Genomic DNA, 24,533 nt, shown 5'->3' on the forward strand with positions numbered 1-24,533 from the left:
GTGCTAACTAACATCTTGTGTCTTACAGTTGGAGCCGAGATGGACATAAACTAGTCAGCGCTTCCACTGACAACATAGTGTCACTTTGGGACGTTCTGTCTGGAGACTGTGACCAAAGGTTCCGTTTTCCATCACCTGTTCTCAAAGTGCAGTTCCACCCTAGGGATCAGTAAGTATTTGGTCTGTTGGGGCTGATTTTCAGTAAAGCTCACATTGTCAGGAAGTTTCAAACTCTCAGCTTTGGGCTGCAGAATTTCCTTGGTACTATACGATAAATGTTTGTGAAATGTTTTTCAAATATTTCTGGTAAGTTCCTGATTTTAAAAAAGTGTGAAATCAAGGGCATTTTCAAAACTGTGTCTCACGGGTTTAGAATACTTCAGCAGTGGTTCGGGGATCATTGTATTGATAACACTGGACAACAGATTGTTTCAAAAGGTTTGCTTCTTGAAGAAAAATTGAGCTGAATACAAAGATAATTTCAGATTTGCTGTTTTATGTAGGAGAATCATTAAATTAACTTTTATTGAATTTAGCATGTTCAATCGCACAATGTTGCTGACACACTGCATTTGTTTACTGACCTAAAAATGTTTTACCAATGATTTTCGTTTGTATTCAGTATCTGATACCTCTCGAGTCAGTGCCCAACAATAGTTGGCCAGCATGGATGGATTCCATTGGCCCTGATGCTGCTTTTCCGTGGTCGCAATGTCCAGGTGAAACCTTTCACCATGTTCATCGATGACTGCACCAAGACCAGCAGGGAAGACGTCCAAGTGTGAAGGCAGAAAATGACTTTTCAATGTCATGTTGCACTTCATGGTTTTGTAGACTTGAAATAGGATAGGAAATCCCCAAAATGGGTTATATCTAAAAGAACAGTCCATGATAGGAACATTTTGAAGTGATTTTTTTTGTGATCAGCAGTCCAAACTCCATAAAAAGTGTTCAGGAAGCAAAATCTTCATTGTCTGGTGGAATCGATGCCTAGTTGAGCCAAAACAGACCAGGTGTGTAAAAATCCACTTATTGTTTTGTTGGATGATTATTTCTTGGGTCATGCAGACTATACAAATTTCATCTCTTCCAGCCTCTTACTACATGGTGCTCTCATTGAAAAGTTTTTCATTCTCCAAGCTCAACACCAAGTTATTTGAATCTCATCCTTTAGTTCTATGTCTACCTTGGGGGTCTTGTACACTTGAATGGTTTCTGATTCCTGGATAGTGGTGCCGAGAAAACTCAACATTCTCAGGATGCTGTCACCTCAAAGGGTTTAGCTTATATTCTGTATCTCACTTAACATTGTAGGAGTTGTTATATTTCTATAAATACAAATGATCTGGTCATTGTAATGTTGCTGTTTGAGGAAGCTTGCTGTGTGCAAATTGATTCCTGCAATTTCCTACGTTACCATAGCGACTACATTTTGTTTGTGTGTAAGATGTTTTGAAGCGTTTAAAATATGAAAAGCACTGTAGAAATCAGTTTTCATCTTTTTGAGAACTGGAAGATTAGGTGTTTAAAGCAGAACAATGGCGGGGGATAAATTCTAAAGAGAAGGGTGGCGTGATTAGTGTACCTATGATGGACCAATCGAAAAACAATGGATAAATTCAGAAATCAGTTGAACCGATCCCAACATCCACTCTTCCATAAAATGATAACAAGGTTCCTTTTATTATATAATAATACATTAAAATGTTTTTAAAAAATTTGAGTTTAGATATGCAACATGGTAACAGACCCTTCTGGCCCATGAGTCCATGCCTCCCAAATATCCCAATTAACCTATAACCTTTGGTACGTTTGAAGGGTGGGAAGAAACCGGAGCACCTGGAGGCAGACACATCTTACAGTATAAACTACCTGGACTCAAACTCTGGCCGCTGGCATGTTGCTACTGCTATGATAACTGTATATACGTGATATACCTCAACTTTTGCCTGCTATAAAGGCAAAGAGTCATCGTGAACATTCCCCAATAGACCCAATAATAAAAGGGGAAAAAAAGCAAGAAGGGTCACTGAGTATCCGTGAATTCGCCTCCAGTGCTCCTGCAGCCTCACAGATCTCTGTTCAATCCATTGACAACCCAAGTTCCAGATCCAAATCTCCAATACAGTCAGGAATCTTTTAGGGCCTAAGTCCTCTCAGGAGCCCTTCTTGCCCTCTGCACCATCTTGAATCCTGGTTCTGATACCTGGTTCCAGTCTCCAGCAGCCCACAGTGTGGCATGAGCCCTTCAACTGCAAGTCACAAAGATTGCCAGGTAATTGGAGGTTCCTGTTCTGTAATAACCCTTGACACCAATTGTCTGAATATATGTAGCTTTGTCTGTAATTGCTTTTATCTAATTTGGCTTCTGATAGTCATTTTAGATATTAATGTGTGATGAGGAAGGGGTAGTTTCTGATTTATATTTGTACCAACAGGAACCGAGTCCTTGTCTGCCCTATGAAGTGTGCACCAGTGTTGCTAACTCTCTCTGATTCCAAGCATGTAGTTCTGCCTGTAGATGATGATTCAGATCTTAATGTTGTGGCAGCTTTTGATCGGCGAGGAGAATATATTTACACAGGGAATGCCAAGGGAAAGGTGAGCATATTAGTTTTTTGACCGATTTTTCCAGATTGTTTAGGGGAGAAAAGCTGTATTGGCTATGAATGCACTTGTACAAGTAAAACTTTAATCAAAGTTAATATTATAAAAATAAACATTTGTTTCATTCTCTGTTGGTTTATCTCAGTCCATCTAGATGATCCAGAAAAGAATCAAATTCCAAAGTTCCTGCGCTTGGTCCCTTTTGGCTTTGTCTGTTAGTCTTCAGACCATTGTGGAGGGTGATTGATCTATTTAATCAAAACACCACTTGACAACTTCTTGCGCTTTTTCTGGAAGTTGGGAAACTGTTCAACGTCAGGATGGATGTCATTGCATGACCTGCTCCATTACATCCTCCTGTGAGGCCAGGCAGTGAAAATTGAGAATGGGCCCCCGATGAGGAAGCTGGATGTGGAAAGAAAGAGGAGTGTATCTAACCCTGATCCCATTCTTGTCCCATTCAGTAAACCAATGTCCTAATGCTATAAACCTCCCTTCTCCATGATCACAGATGCCTTTACTGTTCTGCTTGGATAGGTAGGCTTCATAGGCATTGATTAATAATCAATTCCAAGATTTTTGTCTGCTGCTAACCTGATAAAGTTCTCCAAGGAGAAAAGCTGTTAATGTTTTGTGTACAGATTTGTCTTTTGCCTTGTCAGTTGTCTGGCAGTTTTTATTTTTGTTATTGGCAGATTTACCAGTGGTGAAAAATATCACTACCGTATAGAGCACTATTTTCCCTTGCTAACTTTTGTCTTCTTGCTCAATTTCTTTGCTTATGTTTTCAGATTTTGGTGTTGAAGACTGATACCCAAGAGCTGGTGGCTTCTTTCCGAGTCACAACGGGTACCAGCAATACCACAGCCATCAAATCTATCGAGTTTGCACGGAAAGGCAGGTGAGATGTTAACTGTTTTCGCTGGTCATTTAGAAAGCACTTTGTCAATTGATGTAGGCTTTGGACTGTTTAACGATCGGGCAGAGAGAATTCTGCTTGCATGACATCAATTTTCATGTTCACATACTTGGGAGCATACTGGTATTTTCTGCAAGTGGCTGCTCTTTCTGAACCTGAATGATGCATTGGCCATCTGTTTTGCTGCCACAGTTACAGCAACCCAGGAGGCTGGCACCTGCTGTGTATGCATGCACATTCCTAAAGAGGATTTGCTAGATTATAATTGTTCACTCAAGCCATAGGATTGACATCTTTCCATTCCTTTATGTTCGTAGAGGGTCAATTTTCTTTCTGTTGAGAAGCAGACTTAATTGTATTAGTCTAATATGTTCTATATGTGGTCAACTAACATATTAATATAATTTACCAGATAACCTGTCCTCTCGAGATCATTAGTTTCAGCAATTAAACATTCCTTTCAGTTCAAACTCCAATGTAAAATTGTCTGTTGTATGTGACACAAGGGAAACTTGGTCCTAAAAATGTGATCAAAAGAGTAAGGGTGTTGATTGCAACAGTGATACGAAGAAAAGATAGATGAATGAAACATCCTCATGTTTATTCTCCAGTTTTATAAATGTCAGTGGTTACTGATCTCCTTAACAGTTTAACATTTAAAAAAAAAGCATAAATTAAAATAATTCTGATTGTATCCCTCAGAAATTAGTAATAAATAATTCTCAAGAGTCTGCAAATGCAATAGTGGGCAACAAGCAATAAAAAACCAAACAAACAATGTGCTGGAAGAACTCAGCGAATCAAGCAACATCAACATTTCGGGTCCTAGCGCCTCAAGACTTGATGAAGGGTTCCAACCTGAAAGGTTGACTTCTTTTTCTTCCTCTCGGACTTCTTGACCCAGAGTCTTGCAGCAGATTGTTTTTGTTGGAGAACACAATTTGACCTGACCTATTGAACAGACCTATTGACTTCAGACCTCTCCCCTTCAAAGTATTTAAATTCCTTTTATTTTCTCTCCGTGAAGTGACTTGACTGTGTACATGGCGGTTTGCATTTGTGCTTTTTACAGTCCAAGACTTTTCAGTTGAACTTCATTGTATTTGCACATGCAATTTCTTATTTTTCCTTACTGTAATGGTGTGGTATCTTTCTCTAAACAATTCTCTGCCTTCCTGGCAGCTGTTTTCTCATAAACACAGCAGACAGAATAATTCGAGTGTACGATGGCAGGGAAATTTTAACCTGTGGGCGGGACGGAGAACCTGAACCGATGCAGAAGCTGCAGGACCTGGTGAATAGGTAATAAGATTATAAGACTAACAATTGAGATGCAATTTCTAAGCAGCTGACTGTGTAACAAAATGATTATGCTTGCTTCAAACACAAGTGTGAGATTAACCTTTCAACTGCATGTTTTTGTAAGTCATGAAGAGATTTATAATTCACACTTTAAATTAATTTGCATATCTGCCAATGTTAAGTATTCAGTTTTATTCGTTTAAGTGTAATTGTTTTTCTTGTTCAAACGTTTATCAGTGTGAATTAACAAATTATATATTGACTTGCCACATAACTTGCCCACACCTTTCAGAGCCATTTGTTTTGCTCACAGTTGCTGTGTATAACTACGGAAACAACCTACTTTTTTGGTTTAAAGCAGTCTGCAGAAAGGAAAGGGGAGTGATGAGGACAACCAGTTCCTTCAGTTTAGTATTTGAAACCAAAAAAAAATGTGAAAAGAGATTTTCTGATTTTTTTTTGTGTGATTTGGTGGATTTTTTTTAAAATCTCAGAACACCTTGGAAGAAGTGTTGTTTCTCTGGTGACGGAGAATACATCTGTGCTGGATCAGCACGGCAACATGCCCTCTACATCTGGGAGAAGAGCATTGGAAACCTAGTGAAAATTCTGCACGGCACACGGGGAGAGCTGCTGCTGGATGTAGCGGTGGGTAACCAATTTTGAATCATTCATCTTGTTATCTTGATTGTGAATAGGCTTGATCCCGACAGAGGTGCTGCCAGAACTCCACTTCTGACAACAGTTGAGTAATCCTACGGAAGCCTTCACAGCTAAAACAAGGAAAAGGAATTAAATTAGAATATAAGAGCAGGAATGTGATGTTGAGGCTTTAGAAGACACTACTGAGTCCTCACCTGGAGTAGTTTGAGATACTTCGTTTAAGAAAGGGTGTGCTGACATTGGAGAATGTTCAAAGGAGGTTCACAAGGATGATTCCAGGAATGAAATGGTTATGATATGAGGAACACTTGACAGTTTTTGGCCTGTATTTGTTGGAATTTAGGAGAATGAGGGGGATCTCAGTAAAATATTTCTAATGTTGAAAGACATTGACAGAATGAAAGTAGAAAGGTTGTGTCCCATGGTGAGAAAGCCAAGGACTAGAGGGCACAACTTCAGGATTGAAGGGTATTAGCTTAGAACAAAAATGTGTGGGTATTTCTTCAGCCAGAGGGTAGTAAATTTGTGTAATTTGTTGCCACAGGCCAAATCACTGGTGTATTTAAGGGAGAGATTGATAGGTTCTTGTTTAGCCAGGGCATCAAAGCTTATGGGAAGAAGGCTGGGCAGTGGGGCTGTGGAAAAATGAATCAACTTGTGATTAAGTGGTGGGACAGATTCAATAGGCTGAATGTCTTATGAATTCAAGGTCGTACATGCATATCCATCATTGTACATTTTAATAATATTGTTTAATATATTACCTGCAGCAATCTTGTAGCATCTAAAACTTCCAGTAGCTAAACATTTCAATTCCTTTACCATTCCCACACAGACATGTCTGTCCTTGGTCTCTTTTGTTGCCAGAGTAAAGCCAAAAGTAAAATTGAGGAACAACTTATCTTTCTTCTCGGACAGCCTTCAATCCAAAGACGTGAAGATTGTTTTTTAAAAAATTTTTTGTTAACCTCCATCTGGTTCCACTGTTTCCATCTCTACTGACTCCTGACTCCCCACCCCATTTCCCAGTGGTGTCTCCCTCTTCCTGTCTCGCCACCTCTCGCATTTTCTATCGAATATCCTATCACCTCTTGGCTCCTCCACAACTCTCTTTATTTCCCCTTACTGTACTTGATATCACCCCTTTCTACTTTATCCTCGATAAGGGTCCAGACCTGAAACGTTGACTGACTATTTCTTCCCATGCTGGCTGCCTAACCCGCTAAGTCCCTCCATCTTATTGTTTGCTCAACATTTCACCATGTGCAGTTTTTCTGTTTCTCTAAAATACTTGACACTTTTCCGTTTGGAAGTAATTAATTTTAAAATGATTCCATGAAGAAATCTGGGTGTATTTATTGTTAAGGCAAAGTTTTTCCAAATTGTAAATTATTTTTACTTGAGCTTTTTTGTTTTTTCCCAGTGGCATCCTGTCCGACCGATCATAGCTTCGATATCCAGTGGGGTGGTGTCCATTTGGGCTCAGAATCAAGTAGTAAGTGCCCAGGACTCTCTTTTTTTATATATAGATCCTTGATCTATATACTGCCTCATTCAGATTACTTATGCCAAATGATAGGTTCTGTGTTGCATGTTTTAACTGAATAGTCCTCCCACACTTTGTGTCCTTATTCCTGTGAGAGGCTTGGTCATTCGATTGAGGTGGGAGTGGATGCTTCTGAGCTCTGAAATCCCACCCTGAGACACTGTTTTCGGGTGCATGGGAATGATTTGTGGAAATTATTAGTTTGCCAATGACTCAATCTCAAGCAACTGGAAAATATACTTATCTGGCATCTACCAATTCCTATAGGTGCTGGATACCAGGGCTTTTACTGTATATCTTTGGCAGATTTGGCTTAAAAAAAACAAATTTATTCTGAGCCTATTCTAACCCTCAGGAAGTGGCATTCTCCCCTGATTCAAGCATTGTGATTCTTCTTTGCTATTTGAGTGAACAGTTTGTTTTGGATGGTAATACAATAGTCTTTTGATCTCTATAAATGGACTTCGCACTTTTTGTTTACTTGCAAACCCCTTCTTTCTTGGGGTGGGGGAGTTGGATCGGTAGGGCAAGAATTTCACAGAGAAATCCTGTATTAAAAAAAAAAGGGGTTGACTGTAATTTTTTAAAATAGAATTTTGGGAAGCAAGGTGAACCCATCGCATGACCAGTACTGGAAAGATTTCTTTCTTTTTCTTTCCCTCTTGTTTCTCCTGACCCTTTATTTCTGGTTTAAATCTTATAGCATTGTATTCTGAGTGGAGAGAGTAAAACATGCAAGCCTGCAGACACAGTGATTGAAGAAAAAGCAATGGTGGAGAAACTCAGCAGGTCAAATGGTGTACTTTATATAGCAAAGGATACATAACTAATGTTTTGGGCTTGAGTCTTTCATCAAGGTATAAGCAAAATGTAGGCAGGCGCCTGAACAAAATAGTTGAAAGAGCGAGAACCTTGAGTGGTGCCTGTTTGCCTAATCCGATTGTATCTTCTCAGGAAAACTGGAGTGCCTTTGCTCCAGACTTTAAAGAGTTGGACGAGAATGTTGAATATGAAGAGAGAGAATCAGAGTTTGATATTGAAGATGAAGACAAGAGTGAGCCAGAACAGACTGGTAAGGATGAATCTCCATTTTAGATTCGCGGAGAGACTATTAATGCACTCCTAGGCCTGCTGAAAATTTGGTGTTACATGTGCTGTTGTTAAGGCAACATATTAAACATTGAGACAATGTTCTTAATGCATACTGAAGGGGTAGTTCAGCATGTTGCCAAGCTAAGATATGTGAACTGTGCTCTGATTTTTTGTGTGTGTGTGTGTGTTCTTTGTCCTGTTATACTAATGAACTGCATAATTTTATGAAGAACATATCTCTGACTTTCTTTTAATATCAATCTTTTGACCTGTTTCTGTATAAAATAATTTTAGGTGGAGATGCAGCAGAGGATGAAGAAGTAGATGTGACATCTGTGGATCCTATTGCTGCTTTTTGTAGCAGGTAGCTAACACCAACCTAGTACCAGCTGTTCAGCGGTGTGGCAAATCAAATGTTCAGTCCAAGGCTGGGAAATGTTCACATTGCTTGCAGACAGTATGATTACAGAGCCCCCCCCCCCTCCACTTATCTGTGGTTTCACTTTCCGCGGTTTAAGTTACCCGCGGTCAACCGCAGTCCGAAAATATTACCATAAATGGAATTCCATAAATAATTCATAAGTTTTAAATGGCGCTCTGTTCTGAGTAGCTTAATGAAATCTCACACCATCCTGCCCGGGACGTGAACCATTTCTTTGTCCAGCGTATCTACGCTGTATACACTACCCGCCCATTAGTCACTTAGTAGTCCCCTCGGTTATCAGATCGCTTGTTGCGGTATCACAGTGCTTGTGTTCAAGTAACTTTTAAAAATATTGTTATAATTGTTCTATTTTACTATTAGTTATTGTTGTCAATCTCTTATTGTACCTAAATTTATAAATTAAATGTTATCGTAGGTATTAAGGAGAAAGATTAAGGAGACAGGGACTTTATTCATAATGTAGATGGCTGATAGGGGATATAATAGAGGTATTTAAAATTATGAAGGGATAGATAGAGTAGACGTAAATAGACTCTTTCCCCTGAGGGCAGGGGAGGTTGGAACAAGAGGGCATAAGTTGAGGGTAAAGGGGCAAAACTGTAGGTGAAATATTAAAGGATGCTTTTCACTCAGAGAGTGGTGGCAGAATGGAATGATCTTCCCAAAGAGATAATTGCGGCAGGCTCCCTTCTGTCATTTAAGAGAAGGTTGGTTGTGTACATAGATGTGAGGGGTTGGAGGGTTATGGGCGGAGAGCAGGAGGGGAAAGCTAGTGGAGTTGTTCAAGTGAACCGGTGTGAACTTGAAGGGCCGACATGGCCTGTTTCCACGCCGTAAACAGTTATATGGTTATATGGATGTATCTTTGGCTTGGCTTCGCGGACGAAGATTTATGGAGGGGGTAAATGTCCACGTCAGCTGCAGGCTTGTTTGTGGCTGACAAGTCCGATGCGGGACAGGCAGACACGGTTGCAGGGGAAAATTGGTTGGTTGGGGTTGGGTGTTAGGAAAAAATATAATATACTGTATAAAGGTTTCTGTACCATCCGCTGTTTCAGGCATCGTGCTGGAGGGCGGGGGGGGGGGGTCTTGTAACATATGCCCTGCAGATAAGAGGGAACTACTGTATTTCAACATCAAATCGCCCTCTTCCATCCTTCTGTGTTTTTAAAATTTATTGCTGAAACACAACCATCGTTGAGAAGTCTAGCATTCATTGCCCGTTCTGGTTGCACTCAAGATATTCTCAACTGCTGATTTAAAGTGTTGCAGTTGTATCGTGAAAGTGCTCGTATGATGCAGGCTAGAGCATTCCAGGCTATACTATGTATGATGTTCAACAGTATATCCAAAGTAAAAAAAAAAAGCAGATGCATAATTACTCTTGTTGTGAATGTACTTTGATGTAGTAATGTATAAAATGCTGGAAATATTAAACAGATTACTGAAAAGATCACTGAAACGAACATTCAGCTCATATTTTATCTCATTGGACCTGCTGAGTATTCCCAATGTTTTCTATTGTTATTTGACATTTTTAGATTCATGAGACTTTGATGTATCAAACTAGTATAAAGGGAAATATCACATGATGCAGTGGATGATGTGGGCAAATTGTTAGATTAGAGCATTATGGGGTGGCAGTAGTGTGAATGGAGCTACTCTGACTGATTTGGACCTGAGAGGAATCCACAATGGGCTATAGTGACTTCTCTCTTGGGAATATTGCAGTAAAACACGAAAGTCCGCTGACGGTCTGATTGTAGTCAAAACAGAAAAGCTGGAGGTACTTAGCTGATCTTGCAGTGCCAACAGAAAATATATTACCAACATTTCGGACCCGAGCACTTCCTCAGGGTATGAATGGAAAAAAAAATAGACATTTGAATTAAAGACTGGGGAAAGAAAAGGGGAAGAATGGGAGGGGGAGGAGTACAGACCAGCAGACAAAAGGTGTGAATTGGATATGATAAGAGGACAGGTGAGAATTGATTTTGGCTCCGTGAAAGGAGTCACAGGGAAAAGAGAGAGAGAGCTAGAGGAAAGGAGACACGGAGAAGAAGATGGGGGCGGGGTTTCTAGCAGAAAACTGAGAAGTTGGTGTCATTTGGTTCGAGGGTGCCCAGTCAGAAGATGAGGTGCTGGTCCTCCAATTTGCAGTGGTCTCAGTCTGGTAGAGCAAGAGACCGTGGACAGATATGTCAGCAAGGGAATGGGGCTGGGAATTGAAATGGGTGGCCACTGGGAGATCACTGCAGTGGAGAGAGCTGAAGTGCTCGATGAAGCGATTTCCCAGTTGGCGTCCAGTCTCCAATGTAGATTGGAACACCAGATGCAGTAGATGACCCCTGCAGATTCACAAGTGAAATGTTGGTTCACTTGCATGTCATGTTCTAATGTGCCAACCTCTGGCAGAGAAGGTTCAAGAACCACTACTCATAATTGCAAAGCATTCCTTCAAGATGGTTTCTAGAGATTGTATGTATTGGTCTTGAGAGTTTTCTCAGGATAAGATATCAACCGCTAAATACACACGAATGTGATTGGAATTTGTTGAAACAATGAGCTGCTTAGTGAGTACTCTGATAAAGAATTGCTCTTTCTGCATTAGAAAGTTTATGTCGGGCTGAATTTTTGGCAACCTTCATTCATTTGGAATCATTGCTGGGGAAAGTTGCCTTTTCTTATCTTATCTGATAGGGTCTAGAGCATTGTTTATTGTGTTCTTTGTTTCATTGCCAGTGATGAAGAGTTTGAAGATTGCAAAGCCTTGCTTTATCTTCCAATATCCCCAGAAGTAGAAGATCCTGAAGAGAATCCTTATGGACCACCCCCTGAGCCAGTGCAGGTGAGATTGGTGCCTTAGCTTAACAGTGTAAACAGGTGATGGGGATGGGAGTTACTAAATTGAATGGCTCCCTCTGCCCCTAGATGCCACAAGGACAGGATTCCCATTGTCCTGACCTATCGCCCCATCAGTCTCCACATCTACTTACATGCTCCTACCACCAGACTCCTCTTTCCCTCTCCTTCCCTTTAAACAGGGACCAGTCCCTCCGAGTCTCTCTCGTCCACTCATCCCTTCCCACTGTTCACCCCTTTGGTAGCTTCCTGTTTCCACGGGAAATGCTACACTTGCACCCACACCTCCTCCCTCACCACCATTCAGGGCCCCAAACAGTCCTTCCAAGCGAAGCAACACTTGTGAATCTGCAGGAGTCATCTATGGCATCCGGTGTTCCCTTTGTGCCCTCCTCTACATCAGGAAGACTGAAACATCATTTTGTTGAGCACCTTCAGTCTGTCCACTGCAATAACAGTGGTCGCCCAGTGGCCAACCATTTCAATTCTGCATCCCACTCCCACGGTAATGTATCTGTTCATGTCCTCATGCATTGCCAAACTGAGGCCACGCAGGTTGGAAGAACATCACCTAATATTCCATCTGGATGCTTGCCAACTTGATGGCATTAAAATCCACTTCTCCAGTTTCTGTTGGACCCCTCCCCGTCTCTTTTTCCTCTCTCCTTTTCTCCAGTTTCCCATCCCATTTCCTCTCCTTTCAGAGAGCTAGCCTCTGCCCCAATCACTTCTCAGATTTTTTTCTCTTCTGTCCTCCCACCCATATCCACCTATGTCCTCATGCCTGTTGGCCTGTGCTCCTTTCCCTGTCCCCCTTTTTTTAAAAAAAAATATGGACATACAGCATGGTCACAGGTTCTGCCAGCCCATGAGCACATGTCGCCCAAATATAGCAAATGATCTACAATCCCCGTATGTTTTTGGAAGGTGGGAGAAAGCTTGAGTACCGGAGGAAACCCACTCAGACACAGGGAGAACGTATAAACTCCTTACAGACAGTGCTGGATTCGAAATAGGATCGCTGGTGCTGTAATAGCATTACTTCCTCTCCCTCTTCCCTTCCCGCCTCTCCTCTCCCCACCTTTTCATTCAGGGGTCTACTGCTTTTTGTTCATAGTTTGACGAAGGGCTGAGGCCTGAATTGTTGGTTATATCCTTGTGCTTCCTGTAGATGCTGAATGACCTGCTGAGTTTCTCCAGTACTTGTGTGTTTTGCACTAAATCAAATTCTTTATTCTCCATCATAGTCTCTTGATGGTGGAGACCAGGTTACAGCAGCCTTATTTGAGAGTTTGATGTAAATACATTTCAAGTGTTGGGTGTTTAAAATGCAATGTATAGAGGTCATGAAGCACCCATAGGAAGAAAAAGGCAATCAACTTTCCAGGCTTAGTCAGGAATGAAATAGTGATTGTCTTTTATTTACTCCTGATGATGTGTGATCTGGTAAGTTTCTTCAGAACTTTAGTGTTTTGCACTGGACCCCAGCATCTGCAGATTTTCTTGCTGTTAGTTTTTCAAAGTTAGTTATTCTTGTGAATATTTTGCATAACATTCCTCTTTCATTTGCCAGTTTCTTTATTAATTTGTTCTTGTCCATTGCCTTTTGGCTTCTTTCTTCTTCTTGACATGTTTAGTGTTACATTATTTTCCTTTGATTGAAGCCTTGGGTTTCCATTATACCAACCATGTTAATCACTAGACCTCCCATTGATCATAATGACTCAAGCATACACAAGGGGAATGTTACAGGTGGTGACCCATCTTCATACTTAAAGCTGTTTTATTTCACTGGTGTCTTTACAGAACCCTGGAACTGATGACCTGAACAACCCAGAGAAAAAAAGGCAGGCATCAACTGATGGATCTCAGCCACCCAAGAAGAAATCTAAGATGACTAATATTGAACTACAAGGAGTACCATCTGATGGTAATTAGGTTTATTTCTTCCTCATTCATCCATTTATCAACCTTTATATATTTCTATGTGCTTCCTGTCTGCTGAAAGGTAGTGAAGGCATCAAATTTTGGCTTTCAGGCTCTTTGGGATGTCATGAGAAAATGTAAGAAGTGCTATGCGTGCATGTCAAAACACAATGCTGGAGAAACTCAGCAGGTTTTGGGCTTGAGCCTTTCATCAAGGTGTAAGCAAAATGTCAGCAGGTGTTTTTGCTATATAAAGAACACTGTTTGACCATCTGAGTTTCTCCAACATTGTGTTTTTACTTCAACCTCAGTGTCTGCAGACTTTTGTGTTTTACCTATGAGTACGTGATTGCGCTCACATACGTTGCTCCATCCAATCATATTGTGGGTCCTCAATTGTGGAGCTAATTTATCCGTGACGAGGAATTGACACAGACAGATCAGTGCCTCTTTGGGCATTATATAAGTTGATGATTGAAGCAGAGTTCTTTGCTTAATTTGATTTTAATGGAATTTGCTCTGCCTAGAAGGATGGTGGAAGCAGATTCAATAATAACTTTCAAAAGATAATTGGATATGAATTAAAAAGGGGAAAAATGCTGGCCTCTCAGGAAAGGATGAAGCAGTGCCAGTAATTGTTCAAATTACAATAATTTCCTGTGTTGTAGAATTATATTTACTTGTGGGTCTGTGTATGGCTAATGAACAAGTGCCCTTGTATCTATCTATATATTCTCATGAATGGCTCCCTCTACTTTGTATGGTTTCCCCCCTTTTGGCCTCTTTTGGTGCCAACTATTTGGGCATTTCCACTGGTCATTCATGGCAGCTGTAAAATCACCCTTGTGCAGATGATACAAATATGTAATAGGATATAAACTGGTTTAAAAAAAACTTCAAAACAAATGTTAACTTGATTTAAAAACTTGCCTTGCATTGCAAGAAAAATGAAGCTATGAATTCTGCTATAGGTGAGAAAAGACCTACTTGTTTTTTTGTCTATATATTGTTAATTACACAAGATCACTTTTTTTTAAGATGCAACTTTTACTTTTGTACAAACTTACCAGGTGATTGAGTGCAGTAGGATTTGTTCAGAGGCGATGAGTTGAGGGGGGGGGAGCCCTCTCGTGTGACTGGGTCGATGTTTATCCTTTAACAAGCTCCTAGAGTTCAGTTATGACATTACAAAAATTCAATAGCTACAAAGCTCTTGGAGATGTCCTAGAATCATAAAAAATATTTTCTCTACAAATACAAATGCTTCCATTTCTTAAATTCTTACTGAGAGTGGGATGAGAATAGCTGTTATAAACCTTTATTTCAGAATTTAATCTCATAGATGAGGTAAAAGGGCAAGTAGTGATTTCCTGAGAATGCTTTGCTGATGGTAAACAATGCATATTTTATAATGAGGAGTAATTATGTGGGAGATGTTGACCCAATCTATGGTCTTAATGAATCTTACTTAGCTTGACTTGAAGTCCACTTGTATCTGTTGCAGGTGAGAGGGTGGGAAGAAGTTTAAAAGAAATTGTTTAATTAAATAATCGTTTAGAGAGTGAAAAAGCCTATTGCCTCAAAACCACATGATCATCTGTGAGAATCTAGTGCATTTTCAGACTGATAATTTTTTGAGAACTTTAAAAATTGTGAAGAGTGTACAGGAAGGGTTTAGAAGATTATGGACCAAATGGGACTAGCCCAGAATGCTGCCAAATTGATTGGGATGGAAGAGTTAGCCAATGGACCTGTTCCATGTTGCATGACCCAGTGATGATTCAAAGTCATACTAGTTGATTAATTTACCCATGTCACTTACACTTAATGTGGGCTTGTAGTAAAAAGTATCACAATGGAGTTGATGGGTATAAGTGAGAGAGAAAACCTTTTTAGGGGTGAGGGAGTAAGGAGAAGAATGTAGATGCTCCTGTGAGGGCTGCTCTTGGGCAGTAACCATTTTTCTGAGATGTGACGTTAAGAACAATATTACCAAAGTTCTGCTGAGAACCTGGTTGTATGGAGACATTTTGAGCCCTGGAGTTTATTTGTCAAAAAATACTGAGCAGAGTTTTAAAAGAAGATTTTCATTGTGTGGATTAACAAATGCACAATGTTATCAATGTTAATATCAAGATGTTGAACTGTGTTCATCATCCGATTGTAGAACCTGAGAGAGTGGCATTGTCCGGTCCTCAGTGCAAAACATGGAGACACACATATAGATAAATTATGTATGGATAGTATACAAATATTAAAATAAATCTTATTGTTAAATAAATAGAGTCACGGAGGGTTTGTATGAGCAGTTCATCAGTTGTTCAGCGGTCTCACTGACTGGGAAGAAACTTTCTCAAGTTGGTGATTCTGGTTCTGACCTTAATTACAACCTTGTCCCTTCCAATTCTTTGGTTGACCTTGGCCCAGTTGCTTCAAAGGCCAAAGCAACTATCACTCCTGCCTCAATCCCCACCACCATTTTATTCAGGTGCTTGCTGACATTTTGCTTATAACTTGATGAAGAGCTCAAGCCTGAACTGTTGGTTATATATCTTTGTGATAGAAAGTTCGCTGTTTGACCTGCTGAGTTACTCCAGCACTGCTTTTTTACTGACTATCACTTCTGTTTTCTCTCGCAGAGGTTCACCCACTGCTGGGTGTGAAGGGCGATGGCAAGTCGAAGAAAAAGCAAGCGGGCCGACCAAAAGGAACGAAAGGTAAAGAGAAAGATTTCATTAAGTCGAGAGCCTTCAAAGGGGACAGAGGTCAACCTTTGGAAGGAGCTGTGAAGGGCAAGGAGCTAGCGGAAGTGGCCGAGCCACCCGCAGGTAAGGACCATGGTGGTAGCTCCTGCAGCTTGCCTGGTACCTGTGATTTCCTTTTCCCTCTTCCCTTCATATCCTCTGTCTTGGTGCTGCTTCTGCATGGGGAAGTGAGAGGCAAGATAGCTCTCTTATTGCATGGATAAATCTAGAATTTACAACACATGACCCATGTGCTCTGTCCAATGGGTTTGCTGATCCATAAATTGCTCCATCCATGTCTCTTCATCCAGTCATATCACCTTATCCTTCTCCCCCTTGTGTGTTCATTCAGCTTACACATAAGCACTGTAGGCCTTTTGCTGGATACTCAGAGCCTTTGCAAGATTAATTAATGCAATTGCCCTGGTCTGTTACAAAAGCACTGATGTTTTTCTCCCAAGTATTTATCATATTTGTACGTGAAAATTACAAAGTTTATTTCCACAATTTGTTTTCTCATTTAAAATCACCAACCAGTTGTTCTTTGTTCCTCCTCATTGTTGTTTCCTTACCTCATTTAATGGTGCATTCTTATTTCTCTGATGACCAGTTAATCTCCTCTCAACATTCAGTACTGTGCATTCTATTGGAAATTATTCAGGGGGCCAAACAGTAGTTGGGAAAAGAACTAAAGCTGACAGGAGAGAAATCTTGCTGACTTGGAAAGCATTTCCAGATAAGATGCGAGTATAATAATACCTCAAACTGGAGGCCTGTGACTAGTAGTGTGCACCAATCCCTGAGGCACATTACTAGTCACAGACCTCCAGTCTGAGAAGCAATCATCTACTCTCTGGCTTCTCCTGTCCAGCCATTGTCGAATCCAGTTTAGTACTTCACCAGGAGTACTGAGCGTCTGAACCTTCCTGACTAACCTCCCATTTGGGACCTTTGTCAAAGACATTACTAAAGTCCACGTAGACAACATCCACAACCATTCCTTCGTCATCTTTCCTGGTAACCTCCTCAAAAATGCTATGATTAGTTAAACTCAACCTATCACACACAAAGATATGTTGACTATGCCTAATCAATCCCTGGCTATACAAGTAATTGTATATCCGATCTCTTAGAACACTTTCCAATAATTTACCTACTATTGACGTCAGCCACACCGACCTTTGATTTCCAGGGTTACTTTTGGAGCCTTATTTTAAAAAATGGATCAATGTGAGCTACCATCCAATCTTCCAGCCATACTGTTGGCCAAGGACATTTTAAATACTTGCGACAGAGCCCCTGCAATTTTGACACTAGCCTCCCTCAAGGTCTGAGGCAATATCTTGACAGGCCCTGAGGATTTATCCATCCTTATTTGCTTTAAGGCACGAGCACTTCCTACTCTTTAACCTGTACAGGTTCCATAACCTCACCTGCTTGTTTTCCTTACTTCCCATTACTCTGTGCCTGTTTCCTGAGTGAATACTGATTTTTTTTAAAAAACATTTTAAGATCTCCCCCATTCCCCTATCATTTCCATACAAAGCCAACCACTCTGATCTTCAAGGGGACCAATTTTGTCCCTTACTATTCTTTTACTCTTAATATATCTTTAGAAACCCTTAGGATTTTCCTTCACATTGTCAGCCAAAACAAATTAAATTCTTCATTTAGCTGTCCTGATTTCTTTCTTTAGGTTTTCTTGCATTTTTTAAAAATACTCCTCAAGTATCTCATTTGCTCCATGCTGCCTATACCTGCAATACACATGTCTCTTCTTCAGAACCAAATCCCCAATATCCCTTGAAAACCAAGGTTCCCTTTGCCTTTAATCCTGACAGGAACATACAAGCTCTGTACTCTCAAAATGTCACCTTTGAAGGTCTACCACTTACACTGCACATCCTTGCCTGAAATCAACTTATTCCATGCATTCTAGATCCTTTCTCATTTCCTCAAAATTAGCCTTTCTCCAATTTAGAATCTCAATCTGAGGCACAGACCTATCCTTCTCCAAAAATCAAAAATCCTCCCCTCACACTTATTTTGTCACCTGTCCTGTCTCATTCCCTATTAGGAGATCCAGTATTGCACTCTCTCTCGTTGGTACCCTGATATATTGATTTAGAAAACTTTCCTGAACACATTTGACAAACTACAAGCCATCCAGTCCTTTTGAAGTATGGAGTCCCAGTCAATATGTGGAAAGATAAAATCTACTATCTCATCCTTGTGTTTCCTGCAGCTGTCTGCCATCTCTCTGCAGATTTTCTCCTCCAATTATGGTTAACTATTGGGTGGTCTATATACAATCCTGTGAGTGTTGTCACACTCTTCCTCTTTCTCAACTCCACCCATATAGCTTCACTAGACAAGCCCTCTGGTCTGTCCTGCTTGAGCACAGCTGTGATATTTTTCCTGACAACCTATGCCACTCCTCCTCCTTTCATTCCTCCTCCCCCCCCCCCCCCCCCCCCCCCCCCCCCCTTGTTTCTATTTCATCTGAAGCAAAAGAAGCCCGGTACATTAAGCTGCCAGTTCTGCCCCTCCTGCAACCACGTTTCACTAATGGCCACAATGTCATAATTCCACGTGCTAATCCACACTCTAAGCTCATCTGCCTTTTGTCCTACTCTTTTCATTGAAATAGAAGCTTGAGAACATTTCCACCACGGACAACCCTTAGACTTCTAATGGTACATGCAATTTTCACATATAATTTCCCTCCCCCACTTCACTATCTGCTCTGGCACTCTGGTTCCCATCCACCTAAAAATCTAGTTTAAACCCCCCACCACCCCGGAGCAATAGTAGCAAACCTTTCGACAAGGATATTAGTCCCCTGCTAGTTCAGATGCAAATCATCCCTTCAGAACAGGTCGCACCTTTTCTGGAAGAGAGCCCAATGATCCAGCATCATGTCTTTCGCCACATCTTTATCCATTATCCACCTATTTCTAACTTCATTAGCACGTGGCACAGGTAGCAATCCTGAGATCACAATCCTGGAGATCCTGTCCTTCAACCTAATGCCTAGCTCCCTAAGCTCTCCTTGCAGGGCCTCTTCACCCTTCCTACCCACATCATTGATCCCTACGTCGACCAGGACATTTGGCCGCTCATCCTCCCTTCTGAGAATGCTGTGAACTAAATAGGACTAAAGGGCCTATTTCTGTGCTATGACTCTAAGGCCAGCTAAATATTGAATGATAGCATCGAAAGGTTAAGCATGTGTATGAAAAGCAGTGCAAAAGTAAAACAGGGATGCAAGTTTAACAATGTAAACTGAACGTAAGAACATGATCAGTCTGTACACCTTTTTCTGCTACTGTTTGGTTTCACATAAGATTAAAATATATAGTAATTAATCGATCAGATGGAGACCCCACGGCCTTTTTGAGTGGAGAATTCCATAGGTTCCTTAACTTCTAGGAGAAGCCGTCTCTTTCCAGCTCAGTTCTGAATGGCTGATGTTATATAGATTTCTGTGTGGAACAATGAGGACCAAAAAATAGATACCCAGTGGATTTTTGTTTTATTTAGATAGCAATGAAAATGAAAACATTGCTTAGTTGTAATGGAATGAGTTTTGCAGTATGATGCCCATTATTAACTCAATAAGAATGTTAAAATATGTTTTCCATTTAAAGGATCTTTCACAGCGCTGTGGTAGTGCCTCGGAGAACAGATGGCAGAGGCATGCTACAGTTTTGGTGACAGGCAGTGAGTTTGTGGCAAAAAAAGTAATTCTGATTGGAACTCCTAGCTTTTTATTCATTTTGCCTGAAGTGCAGCCTGAAAGTAATTACTTGTTTATTTTTAGGCACACAATTTTCAAAGTTACTCATTAAGATCAGTAGATCAAAATCTTGTATGTTTGCAACCTGAGTGCAAGTTCAGATTTCATGCAAATGAAAATTGATTTGGAATTTTTGATGACATTTCCTTAGCTGTTTGAAGTGTATATTTTTTGGGGGTGATATGTTTTCAGAATGTCAAAGAGCTGATATGTGTTTTTCAAAAAAAATACAATGCTGGAGAAACTCAGCAGGTCAAACAGTCCTTCATATAGCAAAGATAAAGATACATAACCAACATTTCGGGCTGGAGTGAGGGTATCAAACTCAGCACCTTGAAGAAGGGTATTGAGCCCTTCATCATGGCATTATGTTTGCCAGGGAGTTTTGATGGCCTGAGATGTGGTTTGGTAAAATATGCCAGGTTCTGACAGTTTTTCAAATACTCTTCTGTGTCGTTATTCACTCCTGCTGCTTTTCTCCCAATTTTGAGACTCATTCCTTATTCATTAGTGCAAATCCAAATGGCACATGAGCATGGTTTTTGCTTCCTCCTATGTTTCATCTCCATGGAGTTCTTCTCTGCCCTTTTCCTCAGTATGGTCTTGCACATTAGCTTTTTCAAACCCTTCCACTTAGTAGCACCTGTCAAGGGAGCTAAGTAAGGTCTGTTGAAGTCAGAATTAGAAAGATGAAATTTTCATCAGGTGTCTCAATTTCCATTTCTCTGATTTTGGCTTTCCAGGTGGAGCCGTTATTTCTGACCTGCTATGAGGTTGGGACAAGAAGCTGCTATATCCAGGCAATTTATTGTGCTGCCTTCGTATGATTTGCACTCCAAAACCCAAAGGACCTTCATGATACAGGAGAGACTTTTCCTTTCATCCTTCTGAAGAACTGTAGGCCTTGGAAGGATGATCAACCAGGCATCTTGAGCAATTCATGGGAATGCCAAGCGGAAGTAAATCTTTGACTTCCAATGTCATTGATTAGTTTGCATTTCGCATTGTACCATTAATAGAAGGCACTTGCATCAGAAAGATTCAAGGTTCAACAGAGTGAATAACACTTTTTATTTTAATTTCTTCTAACCTTGTGCAGTTTTGCATTTGAAGAGTTTTCCATGAGAGTGACTTTTAGACTCGGGAAGATTATCTGCTGTGAACACTGATGAACCTGGTGGACTGTAAAGACATGCCATCCAATTTCTGCATCTGGATCTCAAACTTTCCATCACTTTTTAAAAAAAAAAAAACAAATTTGTAATTTCTGGATGCCTTGGTGTTTATATTTCTCATCTTTTGTATTGTTGACCAGCTGACAATGAACGGCTATGTGTCCTAGGTTTTGTTCTCTGCCCGGACTAGGCTGGTAGTATTATTTCAGACTGCTTCTGATACCTTTTTGCAAGTTAAGTGGAGGTTGGTATTATCATTTCTGAGTTTCTGCTACCTCCATCTTTTGATGTAGCCATCCACTTAGCAACTCTGAGGTGTCTTAAGCTTGGATCAGAGTTGGTCTACACCAGATGTGAGCAGGCTGAAACTAACTGTCAAAATGCCACTCTTTTTATTGATGAGGATCTCCAAAACCACAACATTTTCAATTTTCTGTGCAACGCTAGCATGAGACTAGCTGATTCACAAATGAAGCTTGAATACACTTGGTCACCTGCTTCTGTTGGAAGGTTGGGTCTACTGGAGTGATTCCAGTATCCCGGGGAAGTGAGATGCACCAATCTCCCATCGGGCACGTGATTCTCTGGTCTGTGGGATCCAAGACTGAGGTGGAAAATTGGCTCCCTGATCTTGGGAGGACAGAAAGTCCTTTGGCGTGTCCACGTTTATGTCACCTTCCCACTGTTTTTGGTATCCTCGGTAGGTTCATAAGAATGCAACATCAGGATTCAGGCCTTGGTGTCCAAATGAAAATATGTTCCATTCTCTTATATTGTGGAGGACAAGAAAATGAATACAAGGCATCTAAATAAGATGGGATAACTCCTCAAAACTGTCATTTAGGTTTTGATTTTGTGTTAAAATAAATTCTGATCCTAAATTTGGCTCCCCACTGATTCTCATTTGTTTAGCCTTGAGAGTAGTTGCTCCCAGCTGAAAAGTCCTGCCTGCAACTTTGTACTATAAACAGCTTCTCAGAGCCACATGTCACATCTTAAATAAAAACCCCTGCACTCAACACCCAAAGCACTCCTGTTCACCACTCGCATGTTACCTGCTCTGGTCTTTCCTTTGGGCCTCATCGTTGGTGGCTTATTAATTCTTTGATGTGGCCTTTCTGTTCAATGAAAACAACACCACACAGCTGAGGATACATAATACAAGATGGCCAAGATTGCATCTTCAAAATCCCAAGATAGAGTAACTGTTCTCCACAGCAATGCAATTAAGAATTGAAGTGTGATCCTGGGCTCCATTCTGACATGGCTTAATCTTATGATTGCTGTTTCAAAATTTCTAATTTCCTTTTCCCGGAGTGATCTTTTGCACTGGACAGCAATTCCTTTGTGGAGCCCTTATGTATCATGATCCGGGGGAGGGGGGGGGGGAATATTAAATTTAACACACAACTTTTAATGTGAGCAATCATGGTTTTAAACAAGCACCCTTTCATTCGGAATTGGTCCATACTGATGTTTATGCTCTCATTCTGGGCAGCACGGTTAGCATAGCAGTTAGTACAATGCTCTTACAGTGCCAGCGACCGGGGTTCGAATCCGACGCTGTCTCTAAGGAGTTTGTATATTCTCCCCATGAATGCATGGGTTTCCTCCGGGGGCTCAGGTTTCTTCCCACCATTCAAAACGTACGAAAGCTGTAGGTCAATTGGATGTCAATGGTGGCACAGGCTTGTGGGGCAAAAGGGCCTGTTATCATACTGTATGTCTAAATTTAAATTCCATCTTCTTTCATTTAACCCCATTTCCTTCGGTTGCTTTAACCTAATGTTGTTTTCCTTTACATCTTCTTTCTTTGGCTTGGCTTTGCGGACGAAGATTTATGGAGGGGGTAAAAAGTCCACGTCAGCTGCAGGCTCGTTTGTGGCTGACAAGTTCGATGCGGGACAGGCAGACACGATTGCAGCGGTTGCAGGGGAAAATTGGTTGGTTGGGGTTGGGTGTTGGGTTTTTCCTCCTTTGCCTTTTATTAAACCCCGCTTGCAGCAGAAAAATACTACATCCAACAACTGTCTCTTCCTCTCCTCTGTTTTATTGCAATCCCTACTTTAGTAAGCCTAACTTTCCTGTTGCTTTGACATCTAGAGGCTTGATCCAGAATAACCCAACAGAATGGTCTAGGATCGAGACAGTTTAGTTTTTTCGCAAAGGGCATGTGGAGACGCATCATATTTCTGCAGCCTTATAACTTTATTTCTTTTGCAAAACAAGAAGTTCCTACTGAATTGCCCCAAGATCTTAGTTTTTTTTGTTTATGCTGTTAAAAAGTTGGATGGTGGTCTCAGAGGTGGGGGTGGGAGGAGGGGGGGGGGGGTTGTGTGGAATAAATCCCTAATAAATCCCTATGCTTTTTGCCTGAACCAAAACCTGGAATCGTGGCTGCTTTCACTGAGTAAGCTTTACTGTGAGCTCCTTGCGTTTTTATTAACTTTGAATTTGTCCTCTGACACCATGGCTGGACCACTTTTCTTGTGTTCAGTATCCTGATGCTGCTTTGATATCTTTCAGTGCTGGTAAGAGATAGCTTCTGCTTTTATACCTTACAGTCAGTGATTTTGCTGAAAGCAGTTGTCATATCACCTCTTCCATTTGGGTTGTGTTATTTTATAATTTTAGTGTTGGTAGAAGAGTACATGCTCAGCCCTCTGCTACATTCCAATCAATTAGATTGATAACTTTTTTGTGGTGGGGGGGGGGGCTACAAGGAGGATCTGAGTGATTCAGGCAATGTGGTATTTAGCGACCAATGCCGTTGTACAGAATATGTTGAATAGTTTCAGCAAATGTGCATTTTTTTATTCCTGTAAATAATAAACATTAATCTGGTTTTAAAATATGTTTGATCTGTTTTAAACATTTTTGTTAAAAATTATATTAACAGGAAATTGAGATGAAATAACAATGTAGAATGAATTGTAAACCTTTGTTCCTTCATTTCTTGGTCTTGACTGATCTTTGGCTCATTTTATTTTCCTGCATTATTCCCACATCTGTTAATTCCTTCAATATCCAAAAGTCAATCCACCATCTACCTTCCTCCATCAAGAAAATTCTTCTCACCTTGCTCCTGAATTGCTGGCCACTGGTTTTTGGGTTGTGACACCTGGTTCTACGCACTATACCCAAGGAAAACATCAACTCTGAATCCTGCATAAAGCCGGTCTTTTTTTTTTTGAGAGCATAATTTTTGGCATTATCGATGTGGTAATCCAGGGCTTTGTGTAGTTTCCTTCCACTTCCCAAAGATGTGTGGGTTGATAGGTTAACTGGCCACTATAAATTACCCCAAGTGAACATACAAACTCCTGACAGAGAGCACCGGATTTAAACCCCAGTCACTGCCACTAACCGCTACGTTAACCGTGCCAACACTTGGGCCAATTTATAGTGGCCATTTTAATGTGAGGGGGTTGGGAATAAAATCTTGAATGAATG

The 24,533-nt window shown here is 40.7% G+C and overlaps 1 protein-coding gene across 4 annotated transcripts in view; it reads left to right on the plus strand.

Annotated features, from left to right (window-relative positions):
* rbbp5 (retinoblastoma binding protein 5) overlaps nt 1-23,934 on the plus strand; it is a 32,120-nt gene extending 8,186 nt beyond the window's left edge. For 2 of the 4 annotated variants that reach the window (XM_069942001.1, XM_069942003.1), the window contains exons 4-15: nt 29-169; nt 2,439-2,601; nt 3,399-3,508; nt 4,709-4,828; nt 5,323-5,476; nt 6,915-6,986; nt 7,992-8,109; nt 8,424-8,493; nt 11,317-11,422; nt 13,243-13,366; nt 16,002-16,079; nt 20,649-23,934. In XM_069942001.1, the coding sequence (XP_069798102.1) occupies nt 29-169; nt 2,439-2,601; nt 3,399-3,508; nt 4,709-4,828; nt 5,323-5,476; nt 6,915-6,986; nt 7,992-8,109; nt 8,424-8,493; nt 11,317-11,422; nt 13,243-13,366; nt 16,002-16,079; nt 20,649-20,677 (1,285 nt within the window). In that variant the 3' untranslated portion in view covers nt 20,678-23,934. Of the gene's footprint in view, nt 1-28; nt 170-2,438; nt 2,602-3,398; nt 3,509-4,708; nt 4,829-5,322; nt 5,477-6,914; nt 6,987-7,991; nt 8,110-8,423; nt 8,494-11,316; nt 11,423-13,242; nt 13,367-16,001; nt 16,191-20,648 lie in introns of all 4 variants that reach the window. The other 2 variants (XM_069941999.1, XM_069942002.1) reach the window with 2 other exon arrangements.
* The last annotated feature ends 599 nt before the right edge of the window (nt 23,935-24,533 follow it).

The sequence above is a fragment of the Narcine bancroftii genome, chromosome 5 (assembly GCF_036971445.1).
Source record: "Narcine bancroftii isolate sNarBan1 chromosome 5, sNarBan1.hap1, whole genome shotgun sequence".
NCBI lineage: Eukaryota > Metazoa > Chordata > Chondrichthyes > Torpediniformes > Narcinidae > Narcine > Narcine bancroftii.